This window comes from Neophocaena asiaeorientalis, unplaced genomic scaffold (assembly GCF_003031525.2).
Source record: "Neophocaena asiaeorientalis asiaeorientalis breed wild unplaced genomic scaffold, Neophocaena_asiaeorientalis_V1.1 scaffold177, whole genome shotgun sequence".
In the NCBI taxonomy this organism is placed as follows: domain Eukaryota; kingdom Metazoa; phylum Chordata; class Mammalia; order Artiodactyla; family Phocoenidae; genus Neophocaena; species Neophocaena asiaeorientalis.
The window spans coordinates 22,823,831-22,836,612 of NW_020172779.1; the positions used below are offsets into that span (position 1 = coordinate 22,823,831).

At 57.4% G+C, this 12,782-nt stretch overlaps 2 protein-coding genes across 2 annotated transcripts in view; both read right to left on the minus strand.

The window, feature by feature from the left end:
- PUF60 (poly(U) binding splicing factor 60) overlaps nucleotides 1-7,257 on the minus strand; it is an 11,775-nt gene extending 4,518 nt beyond the window's left edge. The window contains 4 exon segments of the mRNA XM_024741109.1: nucleotides 31-120; nucleotides 234-329; nucleotides 2,553-2,648; nucleotides 7,089-7,257. Coding sequence (XP_024596877.1) covers nucleotides 31-120; nucleotides 234-329; nucleotides 2,553-2,648; nucleotides 7,089-7,112 — 306 coding nt within the window. The 5' untranslated portion in view covers nucleotides 7,113-7,257.
- A 3,252-nt stretch (nucleotides 7,258-10,509) lies between these two features.
- Nucleotides 10,510-12,782, minus strand: part of NRBP2 (nuclear receptor binding protein 2) — a 5,758-nt gene continuing 3,485 nt past the window's right edge. Inside the window, 3 exon segments of the mRNA XM_024741162.1 lie at nucleotides 10,510-12,440; nucleotides 12,442-12,601; nucleotides 12,692-12,782. The exon segment at nucleotides 12,692-12,782 is cut by the window's right edge and continues 166 nt beyond it. Of these exon segments, the coding sequence (XP_024596930.1) occupies nucleotides 12,348-12,440; nucleotides 12,442-12,601; nucleotides 12,692-12,782 (344 nt within the window). The 3' untranslated portion in view covers nucleotides 10,510-12,347.

Sequence of the window (12,782 nt, forward strand, 5' to 3'; positions counted from 1 at the left end):
CGGGGGCGGGGGAGGGCGGGGAGGGCCCACCTGCAGGTTGGTGAGCTGCTGCTGCTGGTGCGCGATGGTCTGCTTCACCAGCACGCTCTTGATGCTCTGCTCCATGGCGTACTTCTTGGCCTGCGAGAGAAGGTGTTGAGGAGCACTGGGGGGCCTGGCCTGCGGGGCGATGGGCCTTCCCCCGCCAGCGGCTTCCCGCTGCCGCAGCGCCCGGGCAGGACACACGCTCTCACCTTCTGGAGGGCCTCCTGCTGCTCAGGCGTCAGGGGAGGCAGTCCCAGCTTTGCGGCTGTGCTCTGCCCGTTCTCCATCTTGATGGAGTCTGTCCCCTGGTGATGGGGAGCAGGAAAGGCATTAAGGACAAGTTCAAGACCTCCCTCACACGGCCCCAGGAGCCCACCCCACCTTCTTCCCCGACAACCGCACGTGGCCTGCAGCTCAGCCCGCTCCCAGGGGCAGACACGTCCTCACACAGACTGTCTCCCGCCTAGCCTGGACGTGGGTCTGCCCACCTCACACCCCTATGCCTGTCCCAGGCCGGTCTCCTCCAGGACCCACCGGGAGGACACACACCGAGGCAGACAGACACCTTGGGGGCCCTCGGCCAACCCAGAGCAGCTGCAGGACCCAGGCTTGCAGGAGTCACCAAGACAGGGAGCAAGTAGCGAGAGGGGCCCAGCCCTCGTGGCAAGCCTGACCCCAGAACCCCCGTCCCATGCTGCACAAGACAGCCAGCCTCAGCTGTCCCCAAAGACAAGGGGAGGGGGCCAGGGCTCTCTGGAGGTCCTGGGACTCCTCACTCCCGGACCACCTGGCACCCACACTTCCTCATGGCCCCAGCCACGGCCACAGACTCGGCTTCCCTGCTCGGGACGAGATCCAGGGGCCACTCAAAGAGCAAGTATGGGCAAGGGCTCCCTCCCAGCACAGCTCCAGGCGGTAACCCATCCCTGCACACTGCGCACACCGCCCAGAGAGCCTGGAGTTGTTCTCCCAGAGGCCACGGCAGCCCCGAGGAGGGCTCCAACCCACCTCCACCAAACTCCTCCCTGGGCTGTGCATAGGCACCCTGGCAAGAGAGACCAGAAGCAGGCCAGCCACAGGGGGACAGAAGCGGACACCCACCAGCACCCTAGGCGAGCATAGGGAGGAGGAGACGCTTTGGTGGCGGTGGCGGTGGTGGTGTCCCAGCCTGCTGCAGACCACAGTGGATGCTACTAGGATTGTTTACGTGCTCTCTATCAAAACTCATTTCTAAGCGGTTTGCAGGGGGAAGAAAACAGTTGTGTAAGCTGGAAGAGAAGCACGGCCACCAGACCCAGAAGAGCACGTGTGTCGGGAGTTAGAACACACCTGCCTGTCCACCAGTTACTGGGTGGCCAGCAAGTGCTCCAGAGGGGGTATCTGCAGCACCCAGCATGAAGCCTCGGGAGGGACAGCAGAGAAGAGAGGCAGGTCGCCAGCACAGGAGTGACGAGCAAGGACAGAGGTACAAAGGGGGCAGGAATGGGCTGGATGACCCAACCGCCAAGAACCACCATCCTGACCAGCTGGAGTGTGGGGTTTCCAGCACAGGGTCAAAGGGCAGGAAGCCCTGGAAGCCCCTCCCCTGGCGACCCAGTCTGGCCCCTGCAAGGCTGTCCTTCCCGCTGGCTCCAAGCCCAGTTCTCCTTAGTGGGAGAGAGGCCTGAGAGCCTGGGGCTATGACTCCAGAGCAGGCTGTCACCATGGTAACCAATGCTACCCCCTTTCAGCCCCTTAGAAACTTTTCAATCTCCTCTTTGTCTTGATAAACAAAAAGCCCTTCTACCAACCAATGGCTGTCTAGACAGCCAGCCAGGGTCGGGGAGGGCTGGCTAGAGGGGCCCACCAGCTTCAGCCCCCGTAACTTCCTAGGGTCCAGGCTGCATGCCATGGCCCTCCCCACAGCGTGCTGGGGGCCCAGCCGAACAGCCCCCCAACCCTCTGGACGCAGGCGCTGCCGTGGAGAAGCGTGAAGAACCTTCTTACCCGGCTCCCCCTCCCACACTCCCACCGGCTCCGCAACCAGAACTGGCCAAGATCTCCCACGCCTACCCTGAAGCCCTGCCCCGAGGCCGCCAGACTTGGACTTTGACTTACACGTGGTTCTGCTTTCACGTTTTACTTAAGTCAGAGATCTGAAGTGAAACTGTATCTCTGGCTCTGAACAATACCCTGCACGTTCGGTAACAACACGTTTGCCCTTCTGTATGACACCGACGGTGAAGGGCTGCCACCGGCTGAGGTTCACACCCCACCTGACCACAGCCACCATCTGCCTGGTGTCTGAAGACACATGAGGCTTCAACCCACCACAGAAGCAGGGAGGACGCCAAGTAGAGGCAGGGAGGAGGAGGCTACAGCCAGGCTGGAGGCTGGGTGGCGAGCGAGAGGGCAGGACAGAGAAGAGTCCCTGGGCTCCTCCCGCCCCACCCCCTGCCAGGTCTCTCTGGGCCCAGGGACGGAAGGCAGGCGGGCGGGCGGGCGGGCGGGCAGGCGGGCCTGAGGGCGAGGATGCTTAAGGTCAGTACCTGTGAAGGTTTCCATTTGTCTCCCGCTGCCACCGCCGCCGCCGCCGCCGCCGCCGCCGCCGGCTCGGACCCCCCTCCTTGCTGGCCATTGACCTGCTGCAGGCAGGAAGGAGATGATGTGACGGACGTCCACAAGACCCAGCCACCCAGGCCCTCTCTCGTCTTTCCTGGTCAAGAGCTGAGCTCCGCACGGACCAGGAAGGGAGGCCGGCAGGGGCCCAGGAAGGAGCCAGCTGTGACATGGCCCCTGAACACTCCTGACACTGCCTCACTGCACCTCACCCTGCCCACTCCTCCAGCACACCTGCAGCTGCCCAGAGCCCAGCACAAGGGGCTGGCCTGGCAGAAACCAGAGCAAATCTGTGGCAGCCCCGAGCTGGCAACGAGTCCCCAGAAAGAGACAGGGTAGAGAGCTGAGCTATGCTCCTGCCCCAGGCCAACAAAAGGCAGAAGTGGGTCGAGAGCTGCCCTCTGGCCACACAGCTGAGGTCCTAAAGATCACTTCCTTTCCTACTGGTAGGCTGGGCCAGGCCGGGCAGGACAAGATGACAAGGAGCGCAGATGGCCGTCTCCCTCCTGAGGCAGACAGAGGCACCTCTTCAGCACCCTGTCCACATGCCTGGGCCAGCCCACGGCTCAGCGGCAGCCCCAATGCCTTCAACAGTCTCTGGCCAAAAAGCCCCTGGGGCAGGTCCCAGGCCCCTCCCGAAGACAGCTCAGAGGAGGGCTGCCCTCTGAGTGGCAGGGCCGGGCAGGGGGTCTGCATGTATAAGCCTCCCTCCCCCAGCAAACTGTCCAGGGCTGTCTAACTCGGGGCAGATGAGAGCTTGGCCACGCCTAGAGGGGCCGAGAAGCACTGCCATGCAGAGCCAGCCCAATGGAAGGAGAAGCTCCCGACCCGGCTTAGAAGGGTGGCAGGCCAAGGGCAGGAGGGGGGCAACGTCACAGGGGAGAGGGTCTTAGTGGAGGGGCCCTGAGACTTCCCCACCTTCTCAGATGCCACACAGCAGGAACCCGCTCCCAGATCAAGACGAGACCCACAGGTATCTCGAACACAGGCGACAGCCATGCCCACCCTCAAAGGTCCGTGCATAAACAAAGCCGAAGGCTGGGCCGACCTGGCCAGAGCATGTCTCAGGAGTTCCAGCCTCAAAGGAGAGACAGCAGCACAAACCTGACTGCACTAGAGACGTGGCCAGCGGGCACAGAAGCTGTGGCCGACCCAGCCCTGCTGCCTCCCTGGAATCCCTCTGAACTCGGCACCACTGCTGCTTAGAAACTGTGCCCCAGAGAGAGACAAAGAAAAGGGGGGACCTGCTGACACAGGTCCCACCCAGTGGGTACATGGCATCTGGGGACAGGGTTAGTCTGGCTTTGCCCCAAGTTCCCTGGCAGCCCCCAGAACACACCCAGAGCAGAGGCTGCCTCTTAAGACCCACAGCAAGAGATCACTTCAGGTCTGGGGATACAATCCAACCTTTAGACCCCTGTGAACAGAGTCAACTTGAGGGCACACTTATAAACCACTCCCCCAAATTACTGTAATAGCCAACAAAGGAACCAGGACAGTGCTGAGACCAGAACACAGCTCAGAAGAGACTTCCCAGGAAAATTCAGTTCACCAAGAACTCTAGGAAGGACATCCTACCCCATTCATGGCAGAAACAAAGTTTCCAGTCCCACTGAGCCTAGGGTTCTGTTCTAAGCAGATGCTAAGAGAGCTTAAAGGAAACTGTCATTTATCATTACAGCTAGCCCTCTGCTGTCATCCTCTGGCAATGAATGAAGCATGCCCCGCGGTCACAAAGCCCCCCACCCCGCCCCCCACCAGGCAGCAGTGCCTTGAGGGGTGCGAATCCCCTCTGGCACGTGTGTGTGTGTGGTGGGGTGGGGTGCAGTGCTGCCCCATAATTCTGGGCCCCAAACCCCAGCACTGTCAATAATCAACAGCCCAGGGCAAAAGGATTATTTCCACTAGAAGAAAAGGAAAGTTACGTAATTACTTAACATCTCCAGGCTTCAGGCTCCTCAGGCCTGTCTCCTGGGGCTGGCAGGAAGATTCAGTGAGTGGCTCCACACAAAGTACTTAAGGCAATCCATCTGCACGTGGCAAGCAACCCATAGGTTTCAAGGATTATTAGTATTATCACAGCATCCAGAGTCAAGTGACCACAGCAGGGCCACTGCAGGACACTGCCTTCCTTCCGTTCAGTCCCGACACGGTGCCACGCTGTCCACTGCAAGGCCAGGCTCTGTGCAGGGCACTGCAGATGCAGCGAAACAAGACAAGAGGCTTGGCAACCAGCACCTACGTGAGATCATTTCTGTAGTTAACAAGTGCTAAGAAGAACACGAAGCACAGGGTGGGAAGAGCGGGACTACGGGGCACGCTGGGCCCCAGCACCCAGGGAAGGCCTCTCTGGGAACTGACATGCAGGCTGGGACCCACAGAAAGAGCAAAAAAGCAACTGTGCCCCTGGGGAGGGGGGAGGGTCCCAGTGCTCCTGCCAGATGGAACCCAAGGATGATGGTCCCAAGTGGGAGTGAGTCCAAGTGTCAGAGGAAGGGGCTATGGCCCGTTTCTGCAGCCACCAGGTAGAAGGCACACCCAAGTCAGAAGAGGGGCTTCTATATCTTCCTGGGTCCTTCCTCAAGAGATCACGTGCCATTCCACTCCACCTCCCACAAGAGCTGAAGCCACAGCTTAGGACAGCAAACCAGCACTGTTCAGCATGCATGGACCGGAAGACAGAGACCAAGCTCTCAATATGCCCCAAAAGGACTGCAGGGAAACAGGTAACCCTTCTAGAAACCTATCCATTCAAAAGGTAGGAAAAGGAATGTGTAGGACCACAAGCTGGACTTCACTCCCACAAGCTGATGAGGTAAGCCTGGGCCTCTACAGTTTACATACACCTATTAGCATACACGTATTAACCTCTTGAAAGGAGTCAGACGGTCAGTGAAGACCCTTACTGAAAACACCAGCTTACAGGGTTTAGACTCAGTGCCCCTATCCACCTCTACTATGACACCACCTGTGTCTGGCCCTGTGCCACAGCAGAGCTGAGTCCCCCGAGCAAGGCTGAGGCATGGTGTTGACGCAGGTCTGTGGACACCTGGGGACATGACTCTCACTGGCCTCTCCTGCTCCTACACCTTCCCAGGAGTTTTGGTGGCCTCCAAGCCTCCACCTTCACCTCTTTTCTAACGTCCCTCTCACAAAGGTAGTTGCTCTCTTGGCTTCAACAGGAAGCGGCTCATGGCAGAAAGAGGACAGTGAAGTTAGCTAGGCCTGACAGTCACACACTGGGCCCCCCTCATAGCCTGGGGCCTCCCTCTCACTGGGGGTCAGTTTCTTCCCCAGTGCAACAGGTTCGGCCCCCTCTCTGGGCATCAGCCCCCAGCTGAGAGCATGGCCAAGGCAGTCTAAGTACACCCCCTGACCCTGAGATATCTCCCCTATCAGTCCAGCCTCCATCTACCTGCAAAAGCTGCCTTCTTAGACAGATCTCACCACATCAGTCTGAGTACAGGTCGGGGGAGAGTGGCAGGTAAAGAAAGGGATGTACCCTGTGAAGGGTCCCAGAGGGGAGTCAGTCGCACAAGCCTGGGAGGAAGAAGAGTGAAAGGAGACTTCACCACGGAAGTGCTGTGTGAGGAGGGGTTGTCCATCTATGCTAACTGCTCCATGTGGCTGAAGGACGAGACCACTAAGCAGGGTCTTAGTGAAGGAGGGGTCTTAGAACTAAGGAGGGGTTCCTTCCTCTAGGTGCCCGCACCCCCCTAGCACTTCACGCACCCTGGGTGGGAACTGGTCTCCAGTGCCCACCAGACCCCGGAAAAGGGCAAGACTGCCTCTGGCTCCCCACTGTTCCCCCAAGTCCTCGCACAGCGCTTGGGACAATGTGATCGCTCAGGAAACATGCAATGAGAGACCACGTCTTCCCTTCCTGAGTGGGGCTAGCAGGACGGAATCCCTGTTGGCTGGAAACCTCTTCCCCGCTGAGCATCAGCGATGAGCAAATTCACAGCTGTGTACGCAAGAAGCCAAGGCCTCCCTCCTCACCAGGCCCGACCGCTTCCTACAGGCCCCCGCACGCCCAATAGCCCCTTTCACACTAGCGGGAGGAGAAACGCCACGGTTCCCAAGAGCCCCGCCTTCAAGTCGGGGACACAGGCGCACCCCGTCAACACAAGGGGACGACCGCCGCCGGGGCCCGACCGGCCTCACCGCGAAGGGACCCGGCTCGGGGCGCGGCACGGCCCCCAACTGCGCCCCGGGTCCCCACCGCGCCAGGCCCTCCCGCGCCGGCCCCCGGAAGCTGCAATCTGCGGGCCGGAAGCTGCGGCCGCAGGCCGGCCCCCGCCTCGCGCCCGCCCCGCCCCCGCCTCGCGCGACCAAAGGACGCGGGAGCTCGCGCGGGGCCCCGGAGCGATCGCCACATCCCCGGGGGACCCTCGGCGCCCTGGCCGGGCCGACAACCCGCTCCCGCCATCTGAGCGGCGGCCCGCGGTCACGGGGTGCTCACTTACTAGAGCTATGGTCGCCGTCGCCATCTTGCGCCCGTCGCGGCCGCCGCGCGCGCGCCGCACGCTTCGGCTCCTCCCGCGGTCTCGCGCGATCTGGGTGCCGGCGGAGAAACTCTCAAGAGGACGGAACTCTCGCGATTAAGGCCTTTTCCCCCGGCGACGTGGAAGGAAAAAGGAGCGCGCTTCCGGTGAGGGGAGAAACAGTTAACGCTCCGGGAGGGGCGGGTAGAAGGGGCGGGGCCGGGGGGTGTCGGGGGCGCGCGCGCTGCCGCCCGGCCTCCGCTCGCCGCCAGCCCCGCCCTCCGCCGGCCTCCGTGCGTCCCAGTCCCACCCCTCGCTTCGTCCCGTGCCGCCCTCCGGCCTCTGCTCGGTTTTCTGCCTGCTTTGCAGGAAAACCCGAGGCAGGTCACAGACGGCCCGATCCTCTCCAGGGCTGCGGTTGAAAGCAGTGACAAAGAATCGCTGTATTTCGGACTCAGATTTCGAGATGCATCTTTGCATCATAACATCTACGAATGCGCCTACCAATGCATGGTGTGCTGTCACCTAATGGCCGCATTTTCTCTTTCCTACTGATCCATAAAACAGTGCATCTTTCGCACTGATGGCGTCGTAGAGTCACTGACATACAGTAGGTAGAACTGCAACCCAAGAGACAGGCTTCTGAACCAATTCCGTGGGAAGGGTATGCGCTCAGAGTCCCCTTAGTTCTGAACTGTTTTTTAAAGGCTCCAGGTGTCCATCCCTGGTGTTGAAGTGCCCTGGACGTTTGCTGCATGCCCACCCAGTCCCAAGACCCTCACTCAGTGAGGTTCAGGCCCTGAAGTTGCCAGCTTAGCAACTTCAGCCTGCCTGAGGCAGCAAGGTGTCTTCCCCAACTAGGCAGGTCTCTTCTCCATCCTGGGAGAGTTTGACATGAAATACCCCTGGTTAAACCCAACAATATTTGCCTCATCTCCCTTCCCTCTAAAATGATAGGTAAAGGATTTTTATAAAGGAAGCAACCCATGAAGACAAAGGGGCAGAATGTTGTGGAGCTGAAGAAAGGTGGACAGCGGCAGCTGCTTTCGCATCTTGGAGGTCGGGGTCCAGGAGATCGTTCACGCAAGTGTGACTGTGAAAAGGAAGAGACTCCAGGGCTCAGCCCCTACCGGCAGTGGCTGGGAGGTGAGCTCCAGCAGAGGCGCTCTCGGTTGGGTTGGCCTTCGGGGGCAGGGTCCTGTTCTGAAAGTGGGGGAATACGTGAGATTCCCGCCTTTCTGCCACCTCCACCCCTGGCTCCGAGTCCGGCCCCAAGCATGTGGCACCCACAATCCTCAGAGAGGAGAGCTCATCTCTGCAGTAGCTCCCAACACGGAAGAAAAGCCTGGCAGTTGGGAGGTGGTCAGGAGAATGGCCTGGCTCGATCCTTGATCTCAAAGCTCACCAGGCAATAAGCCCCAGCCACTAAGACTAAATGCAACTGGGCAACCCAGGATCACCAGACAGCTGAGGGAGAGGAAAAAACAAAAAAGCAAAAGGAAAAGGGACTCAGAAGGAACACAGCCAATAAAGCGAGCAGAAGAAGGAGGAAAAAAGGAAAGCTAAAACCGTATCCTCAGAGATATTAGAGAGGCTGTTGCATCCGAAAACATGAACAAGACGCTATAAAGAAAGAACATTCAGCAAACGAGAAAGAGCACTTATAAATGGAAAGCCTGAGAGGAAAATGAACAGTTAAACAGAAAGGTTGAAAGATAAAGCTGTAATTTTCCAGAACGTATGACAACAACAAAACCATATAGCTGGAAAGCAGACAATGGAGTCATTGTCACCCTTGTCAGCGCTCCCCAGTGCTAGAGCTGGCCGGGCGCCTTAGAGGCCTCCATGACAGCGGGCGTGGGTAAAGGGGTGGATGGGCTGGGACTTGCCACCTCCATTGTGGGGGGCAAAAGCACCACCCCCTGGTGGCAGCTTCCCCTGTGAAAATCTGGCATTGCTGCTTTCAGAGTGCTTGTGTGCTGGGCACTGTTCTCGTTACTTTTCACAGTTAACTTGTGCGATCTCACAACCACCCCGTGAAGTGTGGACCATTATTATCCCCATCTTTACTGGTGAGAAAGTGGAGTCACAGACCACTGTCACACAGCAGGAAGCAGCAGAATGGCTCCAGAGCCTATGCCCTTAACCAGCACGTATTGCACCTGTCAAAAAACAAGTCCAACATCTAAGTAAGCATTCCAGAAAAGGAGAGGGGAGAAATCACCACAAAAGCAAAGAAAACTTCCTAGAACTGAAGGGTTGGGATCTCTGGACAATAGATGAAAGAGGTCATAAACAACAAGGTCCAGGGACTTCCCTGGTGGCACAGTGGGTAAGGCTCTGCGCTCCCAATGCAGGGGGCCCAGGTTCGATCCCTGGTCAGGGAGCTAGAGCCCGCATGCATGCTGCAACTAAGAGTTCGCATGCCACAAGTAAGGAGCCCTCGAGCTGCAGCTAACACCTGGTGCAACCAAATGAATGAATATTTAAAAAACAAAACAACAAGGCCCTACTGTATAGCACAGAGAACTATATTCAATATACTATGATAAACCGTAATGGAAATCGCTGTACAGCAGGAATTAACACAACACTGTAAATCAACTATACTTCAATTAAAAATGAAAATAAAGGAAAGAGCAGGTCTACATCAGGACACGTTGAGAATTTCCAAAGTACTTGGGTAAAGAGAAGAACCAGAGAGAGAGAGAGAAGAAATCACAAAGGGTCAGAACTCAGACAGGCATGGGAGTTCTTGGGACTGGAAGAAAATGACAGTCCTGGCAAGAAGTAATCTTCCACCCGCCCAACACTGTCCCTAGCTGCACGAACAAGCAGATGAGAGAGTAGTGAGGGCAAACAGGAACGACTCCGTGACCCTGCACGCATCCTCGCTCAGGACGTTCCTCCTCAAACAGAGGGTGAATGAAGGAAGAAGAAAGCATGGGTTCCAGAGACAAGAGGAGGGAGGTGCTGGTGAAGGCGCAGCCCATGCTGACAGCTGGGTCACAAACCCAAGAACAGGGGCAGAGAGTGGGCAGGCTGGGGGCTCCAGGAAAAGATGACGCAGCAGCCAGGTATGCAACAAATCTGAAGACTGAGAGTAGGTTCGCACTTCTGCGGGAGAATCTAGGGAGGAATTAATGAGACGTGTAGAAAACTAAGCCCCCCAAAAAGCAATGATTAACTCCAGGGGAAACAAAAAGTTGTGCAAGAAAGCAAATATAATCCTAGGACACCTTGTTCTGTGCTGAGACCTGTGGGAATGAAGCGGTAATACTACCCATCACACTGGGATGACGCTGGGTCAGGGGGTTGAGGCCAGTGACCCCCTTCCCCCCAGAGGGCACCGGCAGGTGACATGGGATGTTAAAAACCAATAAAAACACAGTAAAAGCATGTGTGCGATTTTGTGAAACACGCATTTTAAATGCCTGAAGAAACAGCTAGGAGAGTTGAATTTGGAAAGGGTCAGGGTTAGAGACAGTATTTATTATTGGCCTAAGAAAATTCCACTTTTAAAATAATGTGTATATAACTTCGAAAAGATAAAAGTTAAAATGAAAACATCAACATAGGCATTGAATGAAGCAATGATAGTACTGATCCTTTTGAGTTCGGTTTAGTCACTGGTACAATCTGTTATGCATTGGACACTCAAACTGTTTTAAGATGACGCAGAATCAGACAGCATCAGCGTTTCCAACTAGATGTGTAAGTTATTTTAGATTGTAATTTTAAATTGAAAGGTGTGAGAACTTGAATAATTTTGTAAAGAGTATTAGAATGTTTAAGATAACTTGAGATTCACCGTATTGGTGCATTTATTTCATTTGATACATCTTGGTAAGGTGTTTTGGTTTAGGGTTTTGGCTAGGGTGATGTGGTAGGTGGGATAATGACACCCGCCCCCTGCCCCTTGCAGAGATGTCCGTGTCCCAACCCCCAGAACCTGTGAATATTACTTTACTTGGTGAAAGGTATTTTGCACATGTGATTAAGATTAAGGACCTTGAGATGAGGAGATCATCCTGGATTATCCGGGTGGACTCAACCTAGCCACACGAAACCTTCCTGGTGCAGAAAACCAGACACACAGTTTCATGAGACAGACTCCATCCGATGTTGCCGACTTTGAAGACAGAGGACGGGGCCGTGAGCCAATGGAGGTGGCTGCCTCTAGAAGCTAAGAGTGGCCTTCAGTTTACAGCAGGCAAGGAAGTGGGGACCTCGGCCCCATCACTGCGAGGAAATGAATCCCTGCCCTGTGCCCAGCGCCGCACCTGGCACCTGCAGGCCAGCAACCTGAAGGAGCAGGAAATGGGTTCTGCCCTAGAACCTCCAGAAAGACACGCAGTCTTCCTAACACCTTGGTTTTAGTCTGGTGGGATCTGTGCCAGACTTCTGAGCTACAGAACTATCTAAGTGTGCTGGTTTAAGCCACTGAGTTCGTGGTAAACCCTGACAGCAGCAACAGAGAACTAACACGGTGGTGAGCTTTTCTTGTTTGACATTTGAAATGCTTAGAAACCTGAACGTGCTCAGTTTATACATGCACTTTAAAATCTTTAAGAGTGATCAACTACATTTGAAAATGAAGGGAGGTGGTCCAAGTGAATGGAGGCTAGGGTTATGGGGGGTAGGGGTGGGGGAGACAGGGAGCTGGGGCTGGTAGCCTTAGGACCCAGGAAGGCAGCTGCCTGCCACAGGCGGAGGTAAGAGAGGTAGCAGGAGGAGTGGTGAGCTTGGGAGGAGCAGGGAGGGTGCCTGACCCTGACCACTCGAGGCCAGGGAACAAGGACAGAAAATAGCCCTTTGGAGGGTCTGCACTGGCCGGGGGGTGGGGTGTGAGAGCCACATGGAGCTGCAGGGCCGTGGCCCTGCCCAGTGCCCAGCACCACGCCTGACACCTGCAGGCGGTTTACCATGGGTTTAAGGCGGCGATTCCGGTTCCTTGTGTGGCTCTGCGGTAGCAACTTGGAATGGAGCGCTTCCCTGGGCACACATCTGTCCAGGGCCGACCCCCACCCCTCAGCCCCCCAGCACTGTGCCGCGTTTCCCTGCAGGGCAGCCTCTCATGACCAGATGGCGTCGGGGGTGGAAATGAAGGGTACGGGAGGGATGCTGAGTTGTGGAAGCTGGCCGATGGGGGGATCCTGATCCTAAGGACATGCGGGGCCTAACCAGCCCCCCAGCCCCAGCCCTGGCTCCCTCACCCCTGACGGGCCTGCCCCACCACCCTCAGCCCCACTGCAGGGTTGCTGGGAGCTGTGGAAGGGGGAGGTTCCTCACTAGCAGGCACACAGGCAGAGGGGGCCCCTGGTCCCCCACCCAGACGCCGGGGGCCAATGCCGAGCTTCCCCACGGGAGCCACCAGGTCTGGTTCCGGGGGGCTGGGGAGCTGGAGCGCTGAGGTGGGATCAAGGTCACGGCTGAGCTCCGCGGTACTTGAGGAAGGTGCTGTCCAGGAAGGCGGCCAGCTTCGGCCGATCGTCCTGCAGGGCAGGAGGGAGGCATGGGGGATGGTGGGGCGCGGCCCACCCTGCGGCCCTCCCAGGCTGGCCGTACCCGGCTGCGCACCTCACCTCGTGGACGAAGCCATAGTGCACCAGCTCGGCGGCCAGGTCCTGGGCACTGTCGGCTGCGGCAGGGGCGTGAGGACCGGGCGTGAGGCCG